The sequence below is a fragment of the Microtus oregoni genome, unplaced genomic scaffold (assembly GCF_018167655.1).
Source record: "Microtus oregoni isolate MIOR12 unplaced genomic scaffold, Mior012 000005F_ref0000423, whole genome shotgun sequence".
In the NCBI taxonomy this organism is placed as follows: Eukaryota; Metazoa; Chordata; class Mammalia; order Rodentia; family Cricetidae; genus Microtus; species Microtus oregoni.
In genome coordinates this window covers 16,582,242-16,607,640 of record NW_024543064.1, presented here as the reverse complement: position 1 = coordinate 16,607,640, position 25,399 = coordinate 16,582,242, and the positions used below count along the sequence as shown (strand labels likewise).

The window sequence follows — 25,399 nt, the reverse complement described above, 5'->3', positions numbered from 1 at the left end:
ATCTGTCTATGTGTTACTCTCACTGGTTAATAAAGAAACTGCCTTGGCTTTTTGACAGGGCAGGATTTAGATAGGTGGAGTAGACAGAACAGAATGATGGCAAGAAGGGAAGTGAGGTCAGACGCGCGCGATGGAGCCAGCAGCCAGGCCAGACATGCTGAATCTTTCCCCGGCAAGCCACCACTTCATGGTGCTACACAGATTATTAGAAATGGGTTACTCAAGATGTGAGAGTTAGCCAATAAGAGGCTGAAACTAATGGGCCAGGCAGTGTTTAAAAGAATGCAATTTGTGTGTTGTTATTTCGGGTGTAAAGCTAGCCATGCGGGAGCCGGGCAGGATGAAAAACAGGCCTGCGCCGGGCGGTGGTGGCGCACGCCTTTAATCCCAGCACTCGGGAGGCAGAGGCAGGCGGATCTGTGTGAGTTCGAGACCAGCCTGGTCTACAAGAGCTAGTTCCAGGACAGGCTCCAAAGCCACAGAGAAACCCTGTCTCGAAAAACCAAAAAGAAAAAGAAAAACAGGCCTGCCCGCAGCCCACTACACAGTTCTGTTTTACTTTTTAAAAATTTTGCCTCTGACTTATATACCAATCCTATACTCTACACTTTTCTTTCAAGTCTCTCTAGGGTTTTGCTTGTTTTAGGTTTTTTTATCTTCTTTTTTCTTTCTTTTTCTTTTTTTAAAAAAAGACTGGGTCTTTCCACATAGTTCTGGCTGTCCTAGAACTCACTATTGTAGACCAGGTAGGTTAACACCAGGTCATCACACCAGGCTTGCACGGATAGCAAGATATTTATCCAATGAGCCATTTCACTGGCCTGTTTTCTCCTTTTCTGTTAAAGAAAACCAGCTGATTGTGATAATATATACCTACAATTCCAGCCCCTGGAAGTACAGGCAAGAGGGTCACAAGTACAACCTTAGAATGAACAAAGTGAGTCCACAACGAGCTTGGGCTACATGAGGTCCTATTACTAACCAAGTAGGAAATCAGTTGCCAGCTCTTTTCCAGGGCCAGGGAGATGGCTTACTGGTTAACGGCACTGGCTGCCAAGTCTAACAATTTAAGTTTAATACCTGAACCTACATGGTAGAAGGTAAGAACTGACTTCCACAAACTGTCCTCTGAAACACACACTAAAACAAAATATGCCTTTTAGTTTTTTGTTACACTGAATAATCAATCAAATGTTTATCAATTTTTGTCATATATTTTCATTATAACAGCTTTGTGATCCAATGTCACTGGAATTAAATTTTTCTATTCATACCTTTCCTATATTTATTTTGGATTATTCAGTATTTTTACTACTACAGGTTGTGTATACTTTTAATTTATTTTCTGGGTGCATGTATGTATAATCCAATTGTTCGCCTTTGTTTCTTCCATTTTCTTTTGGGGGGCGGGGTAAGGCTCATCACTTTGCAGCCCTGACTAGCCTTGAATTCACTGAGATCTACCTGGCTTCACCTTCAAGAGTGCTGGTATTAAAGGTATCCATCAATATGCTCAGTAGTCTTCACCTAATTTTTTGTCTCACTGAACCTGAACTTGCTGATTCATCTAGACTACTGGCAAGCCCCAAGAATCCTCCTGTCTTTGCTCCCCAGTGCTGGAATAAAGACATAAACCATTGTACCTGGGCAGTTTGGTCCTCATGTTTGCAAGGCAAGCACTTTACTAACTGATCCATCTGCCTAGCTCCTGGATATTCTTTTATGTGCATTTTATTTTAGAGGGTTTTTCTGTTTGTTTGTTTGTTTGTTTGTTTTAAGTTTTTGTTGTTGTTGTTCTTTGGGGAGGGGCAGCGCTGGTGAGCAAACGCAGGACCTATGTTATGTTAAGCAAGTGCTCTACCACTGAACTACACTTCCAAACCAAACTGATTTTTTTTAAGAAATAATACAATCAATTTAATATAATATGTTATAATGTAATATGACAAAACAAAAGCTAACATGTCAGAATAGGCCAAAAAAAAAAAAAACCCAGAAAAAAAAGAGCTCAAAAGAAGGCACAGAATACATTCAGAGACCCACTCACTGAATTTTTTTTTGTTATTTTATTTATTTTTTTTTTTTAAATTTATTTATTTATTAAAGATTTCTGTCTCATCCCCACAACCGCTTCCCATTTCCCTCCCCCTCCCCCGATCAAGTCCCCCCCCCTCATCTGCTCGAAGAGCAATCAGGGTTCCCTGACCTGTGGGAAGCCCAAGGACTGCCCACCTCTATCCAGGTCTCGTAAGGTGAGCATTCAAACTGCCTAGGCTCCCACAAAGCCAGTACGTGCAGTAGGATCAAAAACCCACTGCACACTCACTGAATTTTTAAGAAACTTTTAAGCCCACAGTTTAATACAAGGGTCCCCAAATTATTTCAAGCACACAAAAATTTTGTTATGCCAATTATCACATAAGTTAATTTTGCTAATTTAACAGCTTTTCCACCCAAACACATACATTCCCAAAGTACAAAAGAACTGACTGCAAAGACTCTTCATCTTTCATACTGCAAAGAGATCTTCATCTGGCTTAAAAAAGAATGTACGTAAGATAAAATAATTCTCACATTTAACAGGTAGATTATAACTGCTAATCCACTAACCATGTCTAATAAAACTAAGCTGAGAATTGAGCAGTGGTTTAAGTGGCGCCCCTGTGAAAACAACTCACACACTCGCTCATTAACTTGAAGAAGCCTTGAGAAAGCATCTAGTGGCCTATTTTAAATGTGCTTTTGCTTATTATTTTGAAGTTAAATGTCTCAAGCTATGTACAACAAAGCTACTTATTACTCAAAACAGAATTTTTTTTTTTTTTTGGTTTTTTTGAGACAGGGTTTCTCTGTGGTTTTGGAGCCTGTCCTGGAACTAGCTCTTGTAGACCAGGCTGGTCTCGAACTCACAGAGATCCTCCTGCCTCTGCCTCCCAAGTGCTGGGATTAAAGGTGTGCGCCACCACCGCCCGGCAGAGTATTATGTTCCTAAAGCAGAGTTCTCTACTGTAAATGTAAAGTCAGCAACTAGTAAGGCAGTAGGACGGGGACAAGTGATGCTTCTGTACACAAAAGGCTTAGCAGCAGCAGAGCAATTAACAGGGTAAAGCCTGAGCAATGTCAAGGAATGATCTGACGTACACGAGACAAGCTGAGTAAAGCTCCAAATAAAGTATATTTCTATAAGAAGATCCTTCAACCGAGGAGCTGAACCACTGAAGATCAACTGAATGAGTCGTCTATTACAGAAGCTCCACCACTAACCAATACATGCAACCCAAATGCACTTTGTTCCCAATCAGGCCACAAGACTTAAAAAACAAAAACAAAAACAAAGTTTAATGAGGTGCTATTTTGTTTGGGCTCTAACAAAGTTTGCCTGAAGATCAGAAGGCGAAGCTAGCCACTAGTTAACCAAAGACGTCCAGAGGTCTGTACAAACTGACAGGAAGCAATATGGCTGGGCGGAGACAGGCATATAAAGCGAGAGGACACAGGAGCTCAACCCTTTTTTGGCTGAGGAGAGGGTAAGAGTTGGCTGTGTCTTGCTCCTTTGTCTCTGACCTTTCAGCAAGCTTTATTTATTAGAACACAAACAAAATATCAACAGTTTAATCTTCACAGAAAAGATACTAGGAAATTAAACAACACCATCATTTGTTAAACCAAATAAACAACATGGACATTTTGAGAAAACAAAATAATATAGGTTTAAATATAAGCAATAGTTAATATTTAAAAATCTGTATTTACCCATATGATTTTATTAGGACTACAATGTCACAGTACACTGTCAAAAAACTGAGGGGGGCAATGTTTAAATCCAAATAAAGACCTTCCTCCCAATAAATTAAATTCAACGACATGAAACATATAAAACCTCTATTTTCATTTTTAAAAATTAACTGAGGGCTGGATGCAGTATCACTTAGCATGAGAAAGGCACCCCACCACAAATCAACTCTCATCACACTTTTCTCTATTCAATGTCCATCTCTCTCTCTCTATGCTTTTAGTCCCCTCCACAGACTGACTTTTGTACAACAAATAGCTCAGTACTACCCTCATCCTCTAAATGACCTCCGGGCGAGACTGGGAAGCACTGGTGAATAACTTGTACAACTCGCATCTGGATAGCTGGAGGCCCTAGGTTCGATCCCAATTCCACAAAAAAAAAAAAAAAAAAAAAATTTAGGTACTTCCTCTAACCAGATTAGCAGTCAAGTTAGGCTCTCTACAATATGGCTCCAATCTGCCTTACAGTTTCCTTATTCAATTCTCATCTAAAGGAATTTCTCCAGTCAAATCATTTGATAAATCTCTGGAACACCTTGGGGCTTTTATAAATAACAAAGCCCCCCCCCCATTAACGCTTTAGAAAAAAGCAAAATTTTGTTAACAAATTTAAAAGAATAAAATTAAGCAAGCAACACTTAGAACATTTCAGACAACTTCTAGTTGTTTTCTTAACTCAAACCCTAATTTATATAGAAGCACTGGACTGTAAAGACGGTAAAGACAGTGCCTCCAAATCCCAAATCCCTTCAAGACATTTTTGCAGAACCAGTGCCTGATATTTATGTAATAAAACTCTCTAATAAAAACAAAAATATATAAAAACCAAGACTTGGTTTACATTTTTAAAGGACAAAGAAAGTGTATCTCAAGTTGGTACCTAAAATAAATCATATTTACTGGGACCACAGAATATCACACCAAAAAAATAACCTCTGACATATCAGATCATCACTGTACAATCCTTAAGAACTCTTAAGTTGAGGATCTGTAGTCTCACGAGAATAGCAGGCATTTCAATAGCAAGTGCCCAGCAAATAGAGGAAAAAGATAAGACTCAAAGACTGTATTAGAGGAGGAAAGAGAAGAGAGGGGGACTCAGACTGAACAAAGAAAGCTAGATACAAGATTTGGGAAAGACATGAAGAAATTGTGATAATGAGAAGGTGCTGCTGAAGTATAGAGAAGGCTCTGCTGCCTCAAGTTGCATGTGTGAAAGTAAGGCACAGACTAGAAGCCTTCAAATAAGGAGTTGCCTGGTAACTATTTTAAGAAAGTCTTAGGAAAACCCCTGGATACTGGGATGAATTTAATTTAGAATTTAATCTTTCTATTTTTCAAAAAATATTTTTTAATATTTTATTTCAATTGCACATTATTTCTAAGAGCTTTAGTCAGAATTTAAGCTCTAAACCTAAATTTATATTAACAACTGACTTTTAATACTCTCAAGTGGAGTACCAGCATTAATAGTAGACTTTTAAAAAAAAATGCTTTACAAAAACACCAAAGAGGAGAAACACCCTGGATAAAAAATAAAAAGATGCTAGGTCAAAAGCTAGAAGTTGTCAGAATTGAGTTTTAATCCGGCTAACTTTGAAAGTAACACAAGAGAAAGCAGATGGGGCCTGAAATAGGCACCCTATTTTAAAGGTATGGGAATAAAAGAACTAGTGAAGTGTGGGGCAGGCAGCTAATAGAAATTTAAAAAGTCATTTCAAGGAGAGGAATGCTATAATTTCTCAAAGTCAAAATGAGCTAATGAAATGTTATTCAGGGCAGAAAACACAAAGTACTAATTAAGACTCTTATTTCACACTGGCTCTCCAAAACAAACCAGAACTGGTTAGGATAGCCTCGGAAAGAGAGGACTCAAGCCTGACAACATTTGCAAGTTTTTTTAAAGGTTATCTGAAGCTTGTATAATATAAATTCCAATAATCTTTTCATGGTATAAGAAAGTTTATGTGAGACCAGAGTCTTCTCTTCATTGTCTTTTCTTTTTTTGTCTGAGTTTGTGCAAATGCACACATGTGTTAGTGTGTATAAAGATGCCAGAGTTCAACGGTGCCTGTCTTCTTTAATCATGGTCTCATTTTTTGAGTCTCACTGACCCTGGAGTTGGCAGATTCAGCTAGGCTAACTGGCCAACAAACCTCAGTGATCACCGTGTCTCTCTCTGTCTCCTCAGCACTCAGCTTTACAAAGGTGATGGGGATTGAACTCAGGTCCTGGGACTTGCCCAGCAAGCACTTAACTGACTGAACATCTCCACCAGCCCCACAGTCTTGTCTTATATCATTCCTTTGGCTCAATAAATAAAAATTACAAGATCTTAGGCCTGGTCCTTTTAACTTCAGAATGTTTTTATATGTTCACAGGGAAAAAAAAACTTTTTACTAACAAGTATATGTAAATAAAAACAAAGACAACAACACTGAAAAACCAAAACTTTAAGCTGTTGCTGTGAAGACTGGACTGGCTCTGTGGGTTTGACATTCTGTGTTTTCTCTAACCATTTATTTTCTTCTAATTCTAACCGACATACATTGCTATATTATCTATCGCCTTCCCTTCGTTTTCTGATATACACAAAAAATTATCAGCAACACTAGGTATACATGTGCACATATATACATGTATACACAACATGAAGACACAGCAAGAGCCCCAGAAACAGAATATAAGTCAAAGATGAAGACATAAACAACACCGCAAGATATGAACAACAAAACAACTGATTCTTATTTCTAAGATAAAACAAACCATGGTTGGTCGCTACAACTCACCAGATGGCTCCTCTGGCTCACTTTCATTTTCTTCCTCAGGTGGAGCTTGAGGAGGGGGAGGGGGAAGCTTCTTTTCCTTCTCTGCTTTGGCATTTCTCTCTTCTTCTGAATAATACTCATCTTCTGAGAGGTTAGCCAAACTTTCATCCATCTCTCTGTATTCAACCTAAGTGGAAATTATACCAGAAAAAAGCTAAATACAATGAGAATCAATCAGGGACTCTATTTGGAACCATTAATGGAAATTAATTGATTTCAAACTTCACAAGGATCAAGCGAACTTATAATAGTTATTAAAGAGGGCTGGAGAGATGGCTCAGAGGTTAAGAGCACTAGCTACACTTCCAAATTCCCACCAACCACAAGGTGGACCACAACCATTGATAATGAAATATGGTGCCCTCTTCTGGCCTGCAGGTACATATGCAGGCAGATCACTGTATACTTAATAAATAAATAAATCTTTTAAAAAAATAGTTATTAAAGACAAAAAGCCGGGGGCTGGAGAGATGGCTCCGTGGTTCAGAGCACTGACTGTTCTTCCAGAGGACCCGGGTTCAATTCCCAGCACCCACATGGCAGTTCACAACTGTCTGAAGATCTAGTTCCAGGGGATCTGACACCTGCACATAAAATAAAGTTAAATAAAGACAAAAAGCCTCAAGAAAGAATATGTGTCAGTTCAGGTTTACACCAATCTGTAACTTACATCATTATACTGGTCACACATCTAACTCAAGCTCTCTTCCAAGTTTTTTTAATGTGCTCACATACTAACGTTTCAACTAAAATAGCCTTCAGCCCAAAATACAGTTAACTAGTGAGCCAGATATGGTGGCATATGCCTATACTTTGAGCACCCTGATGACTTTTAATTTCAAGGCTAACCAACCTGAGCTACACAGGCTGGTTATTTCATGGGCAGCCTAAAGATGTCTTAGAATATCACACACTGTGGATGTAGCTTAGGCATTAGTTTCTCTTCCAACTGTGTTTTTTCCTGCTTTTTGCTATTACTTGCCTCTTTGACAAATACTGAGAATAGATGGCCCAGCCTTGTAGTGATATAAATAAATAAAGTTTGCCTGAAGATCAGAGTGCAGAGCTAAGCCACTAAAGGCCAGGGAGTGGTGGCATTTAATCACAGGACTCAGGAGACAGAGGCAGAGGGATCTCTGTGAGTTCAATCAAGGCTACCCTGGGCCACAGGAAATTAAATGTTTAAAAGAGAGACAGAGCTCACACAAAGGTGATGGAGGAAGGTCATCTTTCTATCTGTTGCTTTCATTGGTTAATTAATAAAAAAAAACTGCTTGGCTTTTGATAGGACAGAAAATTAGGTAGGCGGAGTAAACAGAACAGAATGCTGGGAGAAAGAAGCCGAGTCAGTCAGTCGCCATGACTCTCCCACCTGACACTGCCGCAGGTTAAGATCTTTCCTGGTAAGCCACACCTTGTGGGGCTACACAGAATATTAGAAATGGGTTAGATCAGTATGTAAGAGTTAGCCAATAAGAGGCTAGAACTAATGGGACAAGCAGTATTTAAGAGAATAGTTTCCGTGTAATTATTTCAGGTATAAAGCTAACCGTGCAGGCAGCTGGGTGCCGGGGACGCAGCCCCGGCGCTCTTATTACAACACAAAGGTGATCCCAACACTTGGGATCCCACACCTTTAATCCCAGCACTAGGGAGGTAGAGACAGGAGGTAGAGGCTGGGCAGAGAGAGAAAAATATAAGATAGGAGGAGACAGGAGTTCAACGCAGTCTGAGGTTTGGTGGAAACAATTGAAGTCTAAGGTGCAGCTGAGGAGGCAATCTGAAGACAGGATTGCTCCTTCCGTCTGAGCATTGGTAGAGGTAAAAGGTCTCTCTAGTGGCTGACTGCACTGCTTCTCTGATCTCTCAGCTTTCACCCCTAGTATCTGAGTTTTTATTATTAAGAACAATTAGAAATCGTGCTACAAAGCCTAGTTTGTTAGATCTACTGTCAGGCCCGGGCATTGATCCTATCTTCAGTAACACCTTTACAAAACTCCAACCTAATTTTTATTATATAAAAACATGCTATTTTAAAAGAGGCGCCCCCATACTAGACAAATCTCAAAGCAACAAAACACTGCTATATTGTCTATATATATCGCAAAACTCTTAAAGCAAAGCCTGTCTACACTAGCCTCAACTTCCTTTTTAAAAAATCCTATGGGGTGTATATGTACAAGTGTATGTACTCCTGCATATTCTAAGGCCAAAGGAGAAAACTGGGTGTCCTGTTCTATTACTTTCTGCTTTATTCCCTTGAGACAGGGTCTCTCACTGAACCAACAGCTTGGCTAGCAGTCAATAAACCTCAGAGAGCCTCCTGTTCCCACTTCCCCCACAATGCTGGCCAGCAGGGCCACACTCAGCTTGCCTTTTACTCCTTAAACGGATATTCACCCACTGAAGCTATGGTTCACACTTGTTCTCAAGTCTGGCTGTGAATGCATAAAATTTCTCACCTCTTTGTTATTGCTACTTTTTTTGTACTTTATTATTATTTTTTTTTTTTTGCTGTGGGTGTTTTACATCCAAGTGTTTCTGTGCACCACATGCATACAGTGTCCACACAGACCAGAAAAGAGCATTGGATCCCATGGAACTGGAATTACAGATAATTGTAAGCCATCACACGGGTTCTGGGAATCAAATCCAGGTCCTCTGGAAGAACAGTCAGTGCTCTTAACCACTGAGTCATCTCTTGCTTCTAATTGTCCCCAAAATAAACAGAAATCTCATATTTCTTTTGAAAGTTTAAGATCTGAACACAAGGCTGCAAGATGGCTCCTGGGATAAAAGCACAAATAGTAAACAGAAATGAAGACCAGAGACCCCAGCACTCACATAAAAGATTGCCAGGAGAGGTAGCCCACATGTAATTCCAGTAATCAGGATATACAGCGCATCCTTGGAGTAATATAGACAAAGCCATATCACAAAAGTTTGGGGTTCAGTCAGAAACCCTGGCTCAGTAAATAAAGTGGACAGAGATAAAGGGGACACATTCTATATCAACCCCAGCCTCCTCCTGCACAGAAACATGAGCACACAAGCATGATACATATATGCACATAAAGAAAAAAAAGCTAATCGAGATGGAAAAACAGGAATTAAAAGTCCAAGAGAATTACAAAGACAATGGCTTAGTAAAAATCAGAAACAGGACAATCTTGAGGGTTCACAGTCATCTAGTCAAATGAGTGAGCTCCAGGCTCAAAGAAAGAGAAAGATCCTAGATTAAAAATATTTCAGAGAAATGACTGAGGAGGACAACTGATGTCAACTGTAGTGAGCCGGACAGGATCGCCATTACAAGATGGCGCCGACATCCTGTCTTGTTGGTTATAAACAACTCCATATTTGGCTATGGCTTTGAGAGCTGCGCGGTGGATGAGGATCCTTGAGCCTATCCCAATGCGGTCTGGTGTCAGCTGTTGGTGGCAGCCAATCACAGGGCAACCCGTGTGCCATTTCCCTATTTAAGCAGCTGCCTAAGAGCCCTTCCTCCCTTCGCTTCATGCTCTCCCTGCCCTTCCCTTCCTGCCCCTTGTTTTCTGTCCCCCTCGTTTCATGCTCCCCATCAATCAAGGGTACTCCAGTAAAGCGTGATCTGAGTGGAATCCTGATGTGGTGGTCATTCTTCGTCGCCGGTCAAGAGGTCCGCCACAGTCAACCTCTTCCTCTGCATAATCATAAACATACATACACATTCACCCGATGCACAGACGTGTATACAAAAGCATGCACAAGTGCTCGAATGCATGTGTTTATGGGGTTTTGGTTTTTTATTTTTTATTTTTTTAAAATATTTATTTATTATGTATACAATATTCTGTCTGTGTGTATGTCTGCAGGCCAGAAGAGGGCACCAGACCTCATTCCAGATGGTTGTGAGCCACCATGTGGTTGCCGGGAATTGAACTCAGGACCTTTGGAAGAGCAGGCAATGCTCTTAACCACTGAGCCATTTCTCCAGCCCCCACACACATTGCTGATAAAAGGTGAAACTGTAGACACGACTTTAGAAAACCATTTGGTAGCATTTCCTCACAAAAGTGAATTCACACCTGACCCAGCAATTATAATCCAGGTGTTACGAGACTTGAAAATGTATGCTCACATGCTACACATACTATTCATAGCTAAATCATACAGAACAGCAAAAAAAAAAAAAGACGACCACCCCCCCCCCGCAATGTCCAAATGAATAAATGATGGCAAACCCATACTAATGGCAAAAATAAAGGGCCACATATCCTGAGACTCCATACAGTATGTTCAGAACAGGCAACTCCATATAATCAGCAAATAGACTAGTGGCTGCCAAGGGGCTGGAGGTAGGGTGCGAGAAAAGACAGCTTCCAAACAGGTGTCCTTGGGAAACAGAGAAATCAGAGAAAATGTTCTAAACTGAATGTGATGCTGATTCTGTCTCATGAATACATATTTTAAAAAACAACATTGGCACGTAAATTACCTCAAATCTGTTTCTGGTCACACCTTCAACTGAATTGATAAAAACAAAACAAAACAAAAACCCAAACAAAAACAAATGCAGGCAGTCACTTGGGAGAGGTTGATGCAAGACATCACAAATCCAAGCCCTGTCGAGGCCACAAAATAAACTCAGGGCTAATTTGGGCAACTTAGCTTCAAGACAAAAAGGGGATATAGAGCAGTGGTAGAGACCCTGTCTAGCACATGCATTCCCTTCCCTAGTACAGCAGGAGCAAACAACGTATAAGGAGAGGTTACGACTTTATTTAACACGTATCTATTTTGCAGGGCTGTGGACAGAAACCCAGGGCCTCAAACACGCCATCCAGATACATCCCTAGACCACATCATATACTCATTATATACCCATACGTACTCCTAGTCTCCCCTATTGGATTAAGAACTCTGCAGAAAACGCCAAAGTCTGTGTAGTAAAAAAAAACCACACCGAAGCTTGGCAATGTAACTGCCCCTAGGTGGTTCTTCGTTTCAATCACAAATGACACCTTGTCAAAACGCCAAACTTTTCACCTGTAAACCTCGGTTTACTCATTCTTAAAACGCAACACCCGTTCAGGGGTGTTTGGGGGAAAACACACACACACACGCGCGCGAAAACGTTGGCCGCGTGTCAATTGCACCATCTGGCGCAGAGGTGTGAGACAGAGGTTATCTGTGTATAGCGTTGGATTTGATGCCAAATCTTTATCTTTGCATTTGCACCGTGACAACTGGTAGGAGCATTCCTCATTCGCTTCCACGTCTGCAGAAGTCTACCCGAGGCCCCGAGACAGCGTGTGTCGCCGAGCCTGAGAACCTCGGTTCGATTCCTGAGCATGGTGGAAGGACAAAAACGGACTCAGGCGAGCGGTCCTATGAGCTCCACTCGAGCCCTGACAATAATTAAATGTTTTTTTTTTTTTAAAAAAAAGCCAACGCCAAAAGACCACTGTGTGAGGAGAAAAAAAAATTAAGAACCTGGCGTACAGCAAAACAAAAAGAGAGTCCCTTCCTTTCCGTGTCCCTTGACTCTCGAGCATCACCTCCAGCTCCCGCGTGCACCCAGACCAGAAGCCGCCCGATGGCCGTACGCACCGACCACACACACAGGTGGACCAGCGCGTCGGGAAGCCATCTTTCCCAGTCAGACGATCACGGTCACACCCTCCCGTGCCCGACAGCCGGGTCCCCGCACAAAGGCTGCCTCCCCTCCCCCGCCACCTCGGCTCCCAGCCCCGGGGACCGGCGGCTGGGCCCGGCCTCACCTTCGCTCGCTTGCGCCGGCTGGTCCGTCGGCCCTCCGGGGTCTCGGCTATCCCCGTCTCCATGGGCGTCGCGGAGCCGGGCCCGGCCGTGGGCCCCGCCTGAGGCCCGGCGGACCCGGGAGGCTCGGCCAGGCCCCCGGGCGGCGAGGCCCGCGGAGGCTCCTTCTTTCGAGGCGTGCGCTCTCCCGCCGCCCCCGTGGCGACGTCCGTGGGGCCCGCAAGGCCCACGGTTGGCGCGGCCACCTCAGAGCCGTTCTCGGCGCCGCCCGTCGCCCCGGGCCCGGTCTCCGTCCCAGCCGCCGCCGCCGCCGCCGCCGCCGCCGCTGCCGCTGCTGCCGCCGCCGCCTTCTTCCCCGACAACATCTCGGGCCGCCTGGCCGCCGCGGGCCGCAGGGGCCGCTCGGACTGCCGCTCCGTGGGTCCGCAGCCGCCTAGCCTTGCAGCTCCGCACCTCACACGCTCCGGGAGAAGCCAGACACCTCCGCGTGCGCACGCGCCCTGCGCGCTCCCGCCGCGTCAGGACAAAAAGCCTCAGCTGTGCCCCAGCCCGGCCTCCTCGCGGCCATAGAGCGGCGTCCTGGAGGCTAGAGCGGAGCCGGAGTGAGGCCGACGTAGCGCGCCCCCTACGGTAGGGAGGCGGCTAATACCATTTAGTCTAACTGCAGGGCAAGGGTTGGATTATGGAGTTCTGGTTTTCGGAGAGTTTACCACCTAAATGAGACGGGGGGGGGGGGGGGACACGCCCAAAAGGACGACTTAATTAATGATCGCTTAATTATCCTACGCTGTGTTACTCAACCTTAGAGCACTTGCCTTGTTTGTATATGGCCCTGGGTTATACCGAGCGCTGGGGGACTTCATAACCACCCAGCTTAGACTGGGGGAAAATGAGGAGTGCACGAATTTCCACGGTAATAAAATTGAAGAAATGAGGAAATCCTGGTTTGAGTCAAAGTGAGACTCTCTCTTGCCGCCAAGCCTTGTTCATTTTGTTTCTTGGGTCAGGACACCGTCCACATTCACACTCCCCACCATGCCCCCTCCATGTCCTTGTCTCCGGGCATGGAACACCTTTTTTGCGTAAGTCACCCCCTCTTCCTAAAGTGGTGCTGGGGGTTTTATTCGTGGAATGTTGAGATGTATGGGAAGTTGAGTGTGGGTGGTGGTGTGGGGGTAATCACCAAGGAAGAAGACTGCTCGAACTGGAGTTTAAGCTAATAGAAAACCTTTATTAGCCGGCTGGCCACGGCTGGGTGTTCCAGATTGCAGTGTAGCCCCCAGCCTTTCTCCGGGTGAGTTATTAAGCCCAAAACACCATGTTCTGGGTTGACACACTTCAGTTAACAAGAAAAGTTAGCCAGAAGCAGAACCACAAAAGCCAAAAGGCAAGGCTAGTGCTTATTCCAGAGCTATGGACTTGGATGGATTAGGCTTTTGTTTTGGCAGATGGTGCTGTCTATGAGCTGAGTTTTACAGCCTGAATGGTACTTTTCACCATGGAGTCAGCTGTGCTAGCGACCCAGGGCCTCCTAAAATCTGGGGCCCTGGTGGCTTCTTCCTTCCTTCCTTCCTTCCTTCCTTCCTTTCTTTCTTTCTTTCACTGTGGGGAAGTTGACTGCCAAACAGTATGGGGAAATTTACTGGAGGGAAATCCCATCCTGGGGTTAGGGTGATGTTTACAGGGGTGTAAGGATCCATCAGAAATCATTGAACTACACAAAAAGGCCTTAAAGGAAAAAATGCAAGAAAAATTTAATCACAATACAACGTATGTCTTGTGTGTGAATCTTGTCCAAAATCAACAATGTTGTGCCTCTGATAGAATTACACTGAAGGAATGGAGATGAGAGCAGTTTAGGGAAGGGTCGAGAATGTGGGCTGTGGGAAAGGCTGCCGGGGGCCAGCTAAGCCCTGCCCTCCCATCACAGAGAGCATAATGACCAAAAACATAAGCACATTCCTCTCCCTTCTCTCCAGTGGCCTGCAGCCTCTGCCCCTATGAATCTGAACTAGCTCATCTTTCAAGATACACGGTCAGGCAGGGGAACCACGGCAACAGGAGCAAGCTGGCCACATCAGGTCTACAGTCAGGAAGCAGAGAGGGATGAATGTATGGGCAGTTCAGCTCCCTTTCTCCATCTCCTACAGGCCAGCCTTCCTGCTTCAATTAACATAGTAAGAACACGCCCACCAAAGGTGGGTCTAGGTTCTGCCACTAAGGCTAACTAACCATCACTGTGTGCAAGCACTCAGCGCTGAACTGCATCTCCAGCTCCCCACATTTTATTTACCCGTTCATTTATCAATGCAGAGTTGATTGCTTCAAACTTTTGGCTTTTATTCCTTTTCCTTTTTTGTTTTTTGGGGTTTTTTGTTTATTTGTTTGTTTTTTAGAGACTGGGTTTCTCTCTAGCTTTGGAACCAGTCCTGGAGCTCACTCCTTAGACCAGCTTGGCCTTGAACTCCACAGAGATCTGCCTGCTGGGTTCAGAGGCTCGAGTCACCACTGCCCAGCCCTTTCCCTTATTTTTAAAAGCTTTTAAAACTGGGTGTAGTGACTCAATCCCAGCACTCAGGAGGCAGAGGCAGGCAGATCTCCGTGAGTTCAAGGCCAGCCTGTTTTACAAAGTGAGTTTCAGGACAGCTAGGGCTGTTACACAGAGAAACCCTGTCTTAAATATATATATATATATATATATATATATATATATAAAGATTTGTGGTGTGGGTGTGTGTGTCTGCCTGCTGTAGCATTGGTTTGGAAGTCATAGGCAACTTGCAGAGGAGTCAGTTCTCCCCTTCCACAATGTGGGTCCCAGTGGTTAAACGCAGTTTGTCATGTTTACCTACTGGGTCACCTCACTGATATACACATACATTTAAAAAGTTAACATCTGCCAGGCATGGTGGCTCGTGCCTGTAATCCCAGCATGCAGGAGCCTGAGGCATGAAGGCCACACATTCTAGAATAGCCTGGCTACACAGGAAGATGTCTCTCAAAAAAAAATCAAACAAAACAAAAAAGTTAGTGTCTTGTGGCGGACCTCTCGACCGGTGAGAAAGAACAACCACCACATCAGGATTCCACTCAGATCACGCTTTACTGGAGTACCCTTGATTGATGGGGAGCATGAAAGGAGGGGGCAGGAAACCAGGGGCAGGAAGGGAAGGGTAGGAAGCGAAGGGGCAGGGAGCGAAGGGGCAGGGAGCTAAGGGGAGAGACAGCATGAAGCGAAGGGATGAAAGGCTCTTAGGCAGCTGCTTAAATAGGGAAATGGCACACGGGTCGCCCTGTGATTGGCTGCCACCAACAGCTGACACCAGACCACATCGGGATAGGCTCAAGGATCCTCATCCACCGCATGCAGGAAGCGGGGGACACACAGCTCTCAAAGCCATAGCCAAATATGGAGTTGTTTATAACCAACAAGACAGGATGTCGGCGCCATCTTGTAATGGCGATCCTGTCCGGCTCACTACAGTGTCTTAGGGTTATTATTGCTGTGATGAAACACCATGATCAAAAGCAATTTGGGAAGGAAAGGGTTTATTTGGCTTGTACTGCCTCATCACTGTTTTTCACTGAAGGATGTCAGGACAGGAACTCAGACAGGGCAGGAACCTGGGGGCAGGGGCCATGGATAGGAGCTGTTCACTGGCTTGCACTCTCTGGATTGCTCATCCTGCCTTCTAAGAGAACCCGGAACCACCGGTTCAGGAGTGGCTCCACCCACAATGGCTGGTTCCTTCCCCATCAATCACTCATTAAGAAAACTCCCCAGGCTTGCCTACGTCTCAATCTTAAAGAGGCATGTTCTTATTTGACTTCAGCTGTGTGTGTGTCAAGGTGACATAAAGTTATCTAGCACAGTCAGCAAGCTAGTATCCGACTTTACAAAGTCAGGCCACTAATCAACATTAAGACGTTAATTAAGGGCTGGGGGGACAGTTGCATGTGTAAAGTGCTTGCTGTGCAAGCACAAGGACGTGAGTGAGTTTGATTCCTAGCACCCGTGTGAAAAGCCAGGTGTGAGTGAATGCTTGCAGCCCCAGCACCGGGGAGACGGAGACGGAGACAGGAGAATCCCTGGGAATCGGTGAGTCCCAAATAAGGTGGAAAAGAATTAAGGTGGAAGACTCCTGAGGAACGATAGCCAACGTCGTTCTCTAGCCTACACACACACACACACACACACACACACACACACAAAAATAACTAAAGACAAAAGTAAGCAGGAAGTGCCACTTAGTGGGTAAATGCACTTGCTGACAAGCCTGGCAACCCGGGTTGGATCCAGGAGACCCACGCAGTGGAATGTTCTCAAGCAGTCACACATACACAAACAATAAATAAGTAGACTTTTAAAAGCAAATCAAGCGTACGGCCTCCATGGACTTATTGACAGTATTCCAGGGTGGCTATGAGCATGCACACAGCAGTCTGCTTGCCTTATTTCCGCGGTATGGCTAAGTTTCCTTTGTCACCCCCCCCCCCCCCCCATTATGAGAGCAAGTGATCTGGTGGCATTGGCCGGTTTGTTCCAGGGGGCACTCAGAAATCTTCAGTGAGAAGGGACCTGCTGAGATCTACATCACTGGGCTGCCACAAGTCCTGAGAGGACACCCGCAAGCTGCCTGCCGAAGAGCCTGACAGCAGGGGGCCCCCAAGACATAGGGGTACTTATTGTTATGCGACAACCAGGGTGGGGGTGGGGAACTGGTTATGAATCAGAGGAGCCAGTGGCCCTGCCTCCTGTCATGGAGGGGACTGCAGCAGGGGCCTGGGCCCCCCTGTGCCATAATGCTGGGGGACCTGATATTTTTTCTGAGGAGTTTCCATGGGTTTCTTGCTTCTTCTGGCACCACAGGAGCCATCTTGGCTTGGTTGATAAGCTTTAAGCCAGCCTTGTTTGGCTTCCTCTTCCTTCTGCTATTGCTCAGCAACTGGCTAGTCAAGCATGAACTCAATCAGGCTCCCTGCCAGCCCCAGACGGTGTGCCAGAGGGTCCAGATGGTGAGCAAGAGGGTGCTTAGCTTCAACTGTGGGTTACAAGACACTCAGAGCTGGACTGGGGGCGGGGAGGGGAGAGTTGGGGGGCACGGCTCAGCGAAGGTTAGTGGGGCCTCAGGATAATGGGATCAGGCTGAAGAATTATAAGACCCCGGGCTAAGACTGTGCTCGTGGCTTCATCTTGGATGGCGGAGGACAAATCTTTTCAGTAAGGGATTTGCTTCAGCTGTGAAATAGGGGCCATACCAGACTCTCCTATACTCTGATCTTTAGGCAAGCTTTATTTGTTAAAGCACAAAATATATCACCTCTGCACAGAGGTCCTGCAATGGGTAAGCCTTCACTATGCAGTCAAAGGAGCTTGTTTCCCCAAAGATCAAGCAACAGCTGGAGGCTAGAGAGATGGCTTAGCACTTAAGAGCACTGACTGTTCTTCTAGAGGGCCTGGGTTCAATTTCCAGTACCCACACGGCAGCCCACAACTGTCTGTAACCCTAGTTTCTGGGGATCTGACACCCTCACACCAATGTACATAGAATAAAGTTATTAAAAAATTTTCAAAACAAGCCGGGCGGTGGTGGCGCATGCCTTTAATCCCAGCACTCGGGAGGCAGAGGCAGGCAGATCTCTGTGAGTTTGAGACCAGCCTGGTCTACAAGAGATAGTTCCAGGACAGGCTCCAAAACCACAGAGAAACCCTGTCTCGAAAAACCAAAAATAATAATAATAATAATAATTTGGGGCTGGAATAATAGCTCAGTGATTAAGAGCACCAGCTGCTCTTGCAGTGGACCTGAATTCAGGTCCTAGCATCTACATGGTGGCTCGCAGTTGCTCCAGTTCCAGGGATCTAATGCCCTCTTCTGACTTCCACAGGCACCTATATGGTGGCTCAGCCATCCATAATTCCAGATCCAGGGGATCCAGTGTCCCCTCCCCATCTCCATACATACATGAAGGCAAAACACTCACAAACACAAAGTAAATTCATCTAAAAATAAAATAATTTTTTAAAAAGCATCAGGGTTAGGGATATGCCCCACGAGGCAAAGTACTTGCTGAGCAAATATGAGGACTGGAATTGGATGCCCAGTACCCACGTAAAAACAAGTAGGTGTGGTGGCCCACCTGCAGTCCTAGACGGTGGCAAGTGGAGACAGAGGATCCCCAGAATAGGCTGGCTAGCCCAAACACTGAGCTGTGGATGCAGGGAGAACCCTTCCTCATTATATAGGGTGGAGAACCATTGAGAAAGGCATTCATCATCAGCCTGGGGCCTCTTCACACAGGACACACACGCTCATACACATTCTAGCATGCAAATACACATGCACACCATCCACGTCAACATTTGCAAAGGGAAATGTGCATTCAAACACTAAGTACCAAATTCAGGGCTATAACCGATTAAGGGACATTTGGGGGAAGGGAACCCCAGGGGAGAAGTTCACAGAAATTTCAATTATACTTGTGAAATTTCCTTCCTCTTCCTGCCCTCCTCTTCTCCCTCCCTCCCTGCTCTCCCACTGAGCTGCAGGCCCAGCTCTTGATTTAGGTAGCTATGAGAAAGCTGGGAATTTGGATGCTGTTTACTATGGCTCCTCACATCATTTTACTTTGCCTACTGAGGCAGGGTTCTATGTGACCCGGCTGACCTGCAGCTCACTGTATAGTCAAGGATGACTTCGAACCCCTGATCCTCCTGCTTCCATCTCCTGAGGAGCTGGAATTATAGGTGTGTGCCGCCACAACTAGATTATATACTGCTAGGGCTCAAACCCAGTACTCTAGGTATGCCAAGCAAACAGTCCACCAATTGAGTTGGTTAGATTCCATCCTGAAATAGTTAGATTCCATCCTGCAATAGTTAGTTTTAAAGTATTTCTTTTCTGGTTTTATTTATTTTTATTTTTTGAGACAGGGTTTCTCTGTATAACAGCCCTCGCTGTCCTGGAACTAGCTCTGTAGATCAGGGTGGCCTCGAACTCACAGAGATCTGCCTGCCTCTGCCTCCCGAGTGCTGGGATTAAAGGAGTGCACTGCCACCACCTGGCAAATGTGTGCAATTTTTAAAGACCAGTAGTTTGAAGCTTTATCCAAAGAGAGGAAGCGTTACTATAAACTGGGGGGCGGGCTCATGAGGACTTGTGAGGGCTTAGCATGTCCAGAGACTCAGAGATGCCGCAGTTTGAGGTCTTACTGATTCTGACAAAATGCTCAGAAAGAAATTAGAAAACGAAGATTTTGGAGGAAGACATGCATATTTATGCAAAGGGCCTTAATTTTTCTCTAATGTGTGCAGGTAATCTTGTGCCACAGTCCATGTCAGGGTGACAACTTGCAGGACTCAAGTTCTCTCCTTCCAGTGTGTGGGTCCTGGGGATCAGAGTCATGTCCGACTTTGTGGCAAGAACCTTTACCTAGTGAGCCATCTCGTCGACCCACAGGACTTTATGTCTTCTACAACTGGCAAATCATCCCTATGAGACAAAGACACCCATAGGTTTTAGATGTTTGGAGAAGAAAGTATTGGCTGTAGGGTGACGAGAAAGTGACTTTCCCTCACTAGATCCCAATTCTCCCAACCACGAATTACGGCAAAGTTGCTCTCTCCTTGACAGAGGGCCTGAGAATTGATTAAATGGCCTGGAAGGCTGGAACTGTGGCTCAGTTGGTAGAGTCTAGCATGCATGAAGCCCTAGGGGTTTGATTCCCAACACTGCATGAAGCCCTGGAGGTTCGATTCCCAACACTGCACAAACAGACGTACACTTGTAACCCTAGCATTAGAAAGGTAGACGCAGGAGGATCAGGAGTTCAAAGTCACCCTGGGCTACGTAGTGAGTTCCTGGCCATCCTGGGCTAAATGAGACCCTGTCCCAAAGATGAAAAATAACTGGGGCTGGAGCCGCTGTTCTGTGTTGGAAGGAGTTATCATATGAATTGACTCTTTTCTTCTGATGGGACTCCTAGGAGCTGGCAGAAAAAGCGACGGCTCCAGAAGTCAACCCCAATTATGCCACACAGAGAGAGTTGGAGAAAATGAATGCTTGCTTCGCTCTCCAGGATAAGGTCCTGGAACGGCTGTTGTTCAGCGAGATGAAGCTAAAGGCCTTGGAAAATCAGATGTTCATCATATGGAATAAACTGAATCACTGCCGGTGGCACAGCAGACACCGGAACTTCTCCAGGAGGTGGCACAGGAAAAGAAGGAATGACCCTACTTTCTCCATCGTCTCTAACTACACCACCAACACCCCCACTGAATGCGACTGAAATGGCCTAGCCTCTGCTGATGTGATCTTCACCCAGTGTCTGTTTTGTTGTCATCGCTATAACAAAATACCCAAGCCTGGGAACTTCTAAAGAAAAGAGCTTTGTTTAGTTCACAGTGCTGGATGGAGGTCCAAGAACACAAGCGTGCGGCGGCTTTTTGTGAGTTCTTCAAAGAACTCAAAGAGGGTAGCATCACATTTTGTGTGTGTGTTTGTGTTGTGTGTGTGTGTCTGTGTAAGAGAAAGACAGACAAAAGACAGAAACAGAGAGACAGACAGAGACAAACACACACAGAGAGGTATCAGTTTGTGTGAGAGGAAATAAGAGAGCCAAGAAAGCCAAAGCTGCTTTATGACAACATCTCCCGCATCAGGGGATGTAGCTCAGTGGTAGAGTATTTGCCTACGATGTGTAAGGTCTTGGGTTCAATCCTCAGAAAAGTTTAAAAGTTGTCAATGGAGCCTGGGAATTCGCTTGGTTGGTAGAGTGCTTGTCAAACATACATGAAGCCCTGTGTTTGAGCCCCAGCCCTGTATAATCTAGGTGTGGAGGTCCAGGTCTGTGATCTCAGCACTCGGGAGGTAGAGGCAGGAGAATTAGAAGTTCAAGGTCATCAGCTACTTAGTAAGTTTGAAGGTAGTCTGGGCTACATGAGACCCTGTTACAAAAATAAATAAATAAATAAATAAAGGAGGAGGAGAGATGATGACTCTTGTTAGTAAGCACAGAATATGAATTCAGTGCTCAGAACCTATGGAACAAGAACCTGACATGGTGGTCTATACTGGTAATCTCAGTCCCGAAAGGCAGAGATGGGGGGTGCCTGGGGCTCACTGGCCAGCAAGCCTATTTGGTGAGAAAGGTAGACAGTAGCTGAGAAAAGACAGCTGAAGTTGTCCTCTGAACTTCTCTCTCTCTCTCTCTCTCTCTCTCTCTCTCTCTCTCTCTCTCACACACACACACACACACACACACTCTGCTTGCACGTGGCATACCAAAAAATAAAAGGTAAGCAAATGTGGAATGAGCAACTAGCACCAGAAATTCTCTTAAGAAGAACCAGAAAGGGAACTGCCAGCTTACGTGAACTCATTGTGACCCCAAGCCACTCGGCACCACCCCCCAAATCATCTCCTCTCACATCATGCTCTACAACCTGCTTAGGTTACCAGCCAGTCCTCATGGGCGTCCCCCCTACCCCGTGTTTGCTTGTGTGGTTTCTCCCCCTGAAATCCACCAATTATCATATCTGCCGTTTTAATCCATTCTCTTCCAAAGCCAGCACCTCCAGACAGCTTCACTGCAGTCAGCAAGGAACAGAGACGTCACAACTGCTTTGAATGATTTCTGTCGTGGGGTATTTGTACCCCGTGTGAAGACGTAGTGCTGTGGCCGGTGTACTAAACAGCTGAATGGCTGACAGCGAGGCAGGAGTATAGGCGGGACTTCTGGGCAGAGAGAGAACTCTGGAAGGAAGAAAGGCAGGTTGTCAGCCAGACATGGAGGACGCAGGATGGGCAGTATGGAGATGAGGTGATGAGCCATGTGGAAGAACACAGATTAAAAAACATGGCTTAATTTAAGTCGTAAGAACTAGTTAAGGGGGGGGCTGGAGAGATGGCTCAGTGGTTAAGAGCACAGACTGCTCTTCCAGAGGACCCGGGTTCAATTCCCAGCACCCACATGGCAGCTCACAACTGTCTGAAGATCAGTTCCAGGGGATCTGACACTTCACACCAATGCACATAAAATAAAGTTAAATAAACCATAAAAATGTTTAAAAAAAAAAAGAGCAGGCGGATCTCTGTGAGTTCGAGACCAGCCTGGTCTACAAGAGCTAGTTCCAGGACAGGCTCCAAAACCACAGAGAAACCCTGTCTCGAAAAAAAAAAAAAAAAAAAGAACTAGTTAAGGGCTGGAGAGATGGCTCAGTGGTTAAAAGCACCGACTGCTTTTCCAATTCTTGGGTACAATTCCCAGCATCTACAAGGCTGCTACCAACTGTCTTTAACTCCAAGATCTGACACCTTAACACAGACATACATGTAGGCAAAACATCAATGCAAATAAAATAAAAATAAATAATTTCAAAAAAGGACTAGTTAGAGCTGGGCGGTGGTGGCACAGGCCTTTAATCCCAGCACTTGGGAGGCAGAGGCAGGTGAATTTCTGTGAGTTTGAGGCCAGGACAGGGTGCAAAGCGACAGAGAAACCCTGTCTCAAAAAACAAAAGCAAGCAAGCAAGCAAACAAAAAAAGAACTAGTTAGGAACAAGCCTAAGACAAGCTGAACTATATTTAATAAATAGTACAGTCTCCTGCTGTGGTAAATGCTCTTGAAAGATTTGTCACTCATATTGGTTTAATAAAATGCTGATTGGCCAGTAACTAGGCAGGAAATGTAAGGGGGGGGGACAAACTAAGAGAATTCTGGGAAGAGGAAAGGCAGAGAGTCAGTTGCCACCCAGACACAGAGGAAGTAACATGAGAACGCTGAACTGATGAACGGCACCAAGCCACGTGGCTAAACACAGGCTAATAGAAATGGGCTAAATTAAGAAGTAAGAGCTAGCTAGAAATATGCCTGAGCCGTCAGCCAAATAGTATTGTAATTACTATCGTTTCTGTGTGATTGTTTGGGTCCAGGCATCCGGGAAATGAAAGAGCAGTCTCTGTCAACAAATGACACACAACCTGGGAGGTTTGGGTCCAGCTCTGGCCTGGGCCGGTGGCTAAAAAGCCTCTGGCAAACAACTGTTTTTCATAAATCCATGCCCCAAAAGTTGGGTGCCAAATAAAACATGATTGATTAAAAACTCAGAGACTGGGGGCTGGAGAGATGGCTCAGTGGTTAAGAGCACTGCCTGTTCTTCCAAAGGTCCTGAGTTCAATTCCCAGCAACCACATGGTGGCTCGCAACCATCTGAAATGCAATTTTCTTGTCCTCTTCTGGCCTTCAGGCTTACACACAGACAGAATATTGTATACATAATAAATAAATAAATTTCAAAAAAAAAACAAAACAAAAAACCCAGAGACTGAAATTGGGGTTCAACCTGAAGATCTGAAAAGCAAAGAAGCCAGCCAACTGGTGCCTTGACCTCAGTCCGAAAATGGCAATCCTCCCTCCAGGAATCTCAGAATGAGACTGCGTCAGAGAGCCATTTCCTGCCATTTTATACTCCTCTCCAGGGCTGGGATTAAAGGCACGCACCACACAGTTTCTATGGTGACTAGTGTGGCTGTTGGGATTAAAGGTGTGTGTTACCACTGCCTGGTCTGCAAGGCTGACCAGTGGGGCTGTTTTACTGCCTGATCTTCATGCAAGCTTTATTTATCAAAATAAAAATGAAATGCCACTACAGTCTCCATGTCATTATTTGTGGGCTGGTGGTCCTGATGAGAAAGTACCACTGTAGCTTTCCCCAGCAGCTCACGATTTGGAAGCTTGAAGCCTATTAAAAGGTGACCGATATCCTGGCAGTGGTGGCACTCCAGCAAGTTCCAGGACAGGCTAAACAGAGAAACCCTGTCTTGAAAAACAAACAATCAAACAAAGAGGTGACCTATAGACTCTGGAGATGAAGTTGAATGGTGGAGGAACTCTTGCCCAGAGTGAGTGAATCCCTGGGTTCCATCCCAACATTTGAGAAAAGGAAAAAAAAAAGGGTCATGAGAGTTCTCAATCTGATAGGGAAAACTGGGAATACGTGTGGGTATATAACAAGTACATGAGTGGTCTAGGAACGTATCTGGATGGCACAGCACTTGCCTGGTGTGAGGCCTGGGGTTTCTGTCCACAGCCCTGCAAAACAGATACACCCTGCAAGTTGTCATCCCCAGGACGCCCCTGTCTGCCTCCCAGTGCTGGGATTATGGGTCTGCACTGTTGCATCCAGCTCCAATCCCCTCCCACCCCAGCCTGTGTGCTCAAGCACTTTGCCCACCGCGCCATCTCCCCAACCCTATACTTTTTGAGACAGGCCTGGCACTTGTTTGATAACCTTTGGCAGGCTTTAAGCTTTTGGTTCTCCTGTCTCAGCCTCCACCAGACCTCAAGACTTGAGTCTGATCGCTAGAATCCATATGCTAAGAGGAGGGAAACCCACGCCAACAGGTTGCCCTCTGACCTCCGTGTGGTGTGCATGACTGCAGGTACCCCACCCAAAATAAATAGATGCAATTTTTTTTTTTTGAGACAGGGTTTCTCTGTGTAGCTTTTTTTAGACCTGTCCTAGAACTCACTCTGTAGAGGCGACTGGCCTTGAACTCGTAGAGATCTGCCACTGCCACTTGGCTAGGTGTAAAATTTTTAAACTTTAAAAAAATGACAGCCGGGCGGTGGTGGCGCACGCCTTTAATCCAGCACTTGGGAGGCAGAGGCAGATGGATCTCTGTGAGTTCGAGGCCAGCCTGGTCTACAGAGCTAGTTCCAGGACAGGCTCCAAAGCCACAGAGAAACCCTGTCTCGAAAAAACCAAAAAAAAAAAAAAAAAAAAAAAAAAAGACAGAGTTGGGGCTGGGGAGATGGCTCAGAGGTTTAGAGCATTGGCTGTTCTTCCAAAGGTCCTGAGTTCAATTCCCAGCAACCACATGGTGGCTCACAACCATCTGTAATGAGGTCTGGTGCCCTCTTCTGGCCTGCAGACATACACACAGACAGAATATTGTATACATAATAAATAAATATTTTAAAAAAATGATAAAGTTTATAGAAAATAAAACTAA

General features: G+C 45.1%; 3 protein-coding genes across 6 annotated transcripts in view; 2 read left to right on the top strand and 1 right to left on the bottom strand.

Moving 5' to 3' along the window:
- Positions 1-12,899, bottom strand: part of Kdm1a (lysine demethylase 1A) — a 51,338-nt gene extending 38,439 nt beyond the window's left edge. For all 4 annotated transcript variants that reach the window (XM_041652678.1, XM_041652679.1, XM_041652680.1 and 1 more), the window contains exons 1-2: positions 12,386-12,899; positions 6,585-6,750 (exon numbers count right to left, since the gene is read on the bottom strand). In XM_041652678.1, coding sequence (XP_041508612.1) covers positions 6,585-6,750; positions 12,386-12,748 — 529 coding nt within the window. In that variant the 5' untranslated portion in view covers positions 12,749-12,899. The remainder of the gene's footprint in view (positions 1-6,584; positions 6,751-12,385) is intronic.
- Positions 12,900-12,965: 66 nt separating this feature from the next.
- The window catches only part of Lactbl1 (lactamase beta like 1), a 29,828-nt gene continuing 17,394 nt past the window's right edge, over positions 12,966-25,399 (top strand). Inside the window, exon 1 of the mRNA XM_041652682.1 lies at positions 12,966-13,013. The gene's annotated coding sequence lies outside the window, so the exon portion shown is untranslated. The remainder of the gene's footprint in view (positions 13,014-25,399) is intronic.
- Tex46 (testis expressed 46) lies at positions 17,187-20,690 on the top strand. Its single transcript, XM_041652683.1, has 2 exons — positions 17,187-17,378; positions 20,373-20,690. The coding sequence occupies exons 1-2, from the start codon at positions 17,187-17,189 to the stop codon at positions 20,670-20,672; spliced, it is 492 nt and encodes a 163-aa protein (XP_041508617.1). The 3' UTR covers positions 20,673-20,690.

What these genes read in the sequence shown, in the direction of transcription:
- Tex46 (XM_041652683.1), top strand. Translation starts at nt 17,187, where the DNA reads ATGCTGGGGGACCTGATATTTTTTCTGAGGAGTTTCCATGGGTTTCTT. An exon ending in CTCCCTGCCAGCCCCAGACG is followed by an intron (nt 17,379 to 20,372) that starts GTGTGCCAGAGG and finishes GACTCCTAGGAG; the next exon opens with CTGGCAGAAAAAGCGACGGC.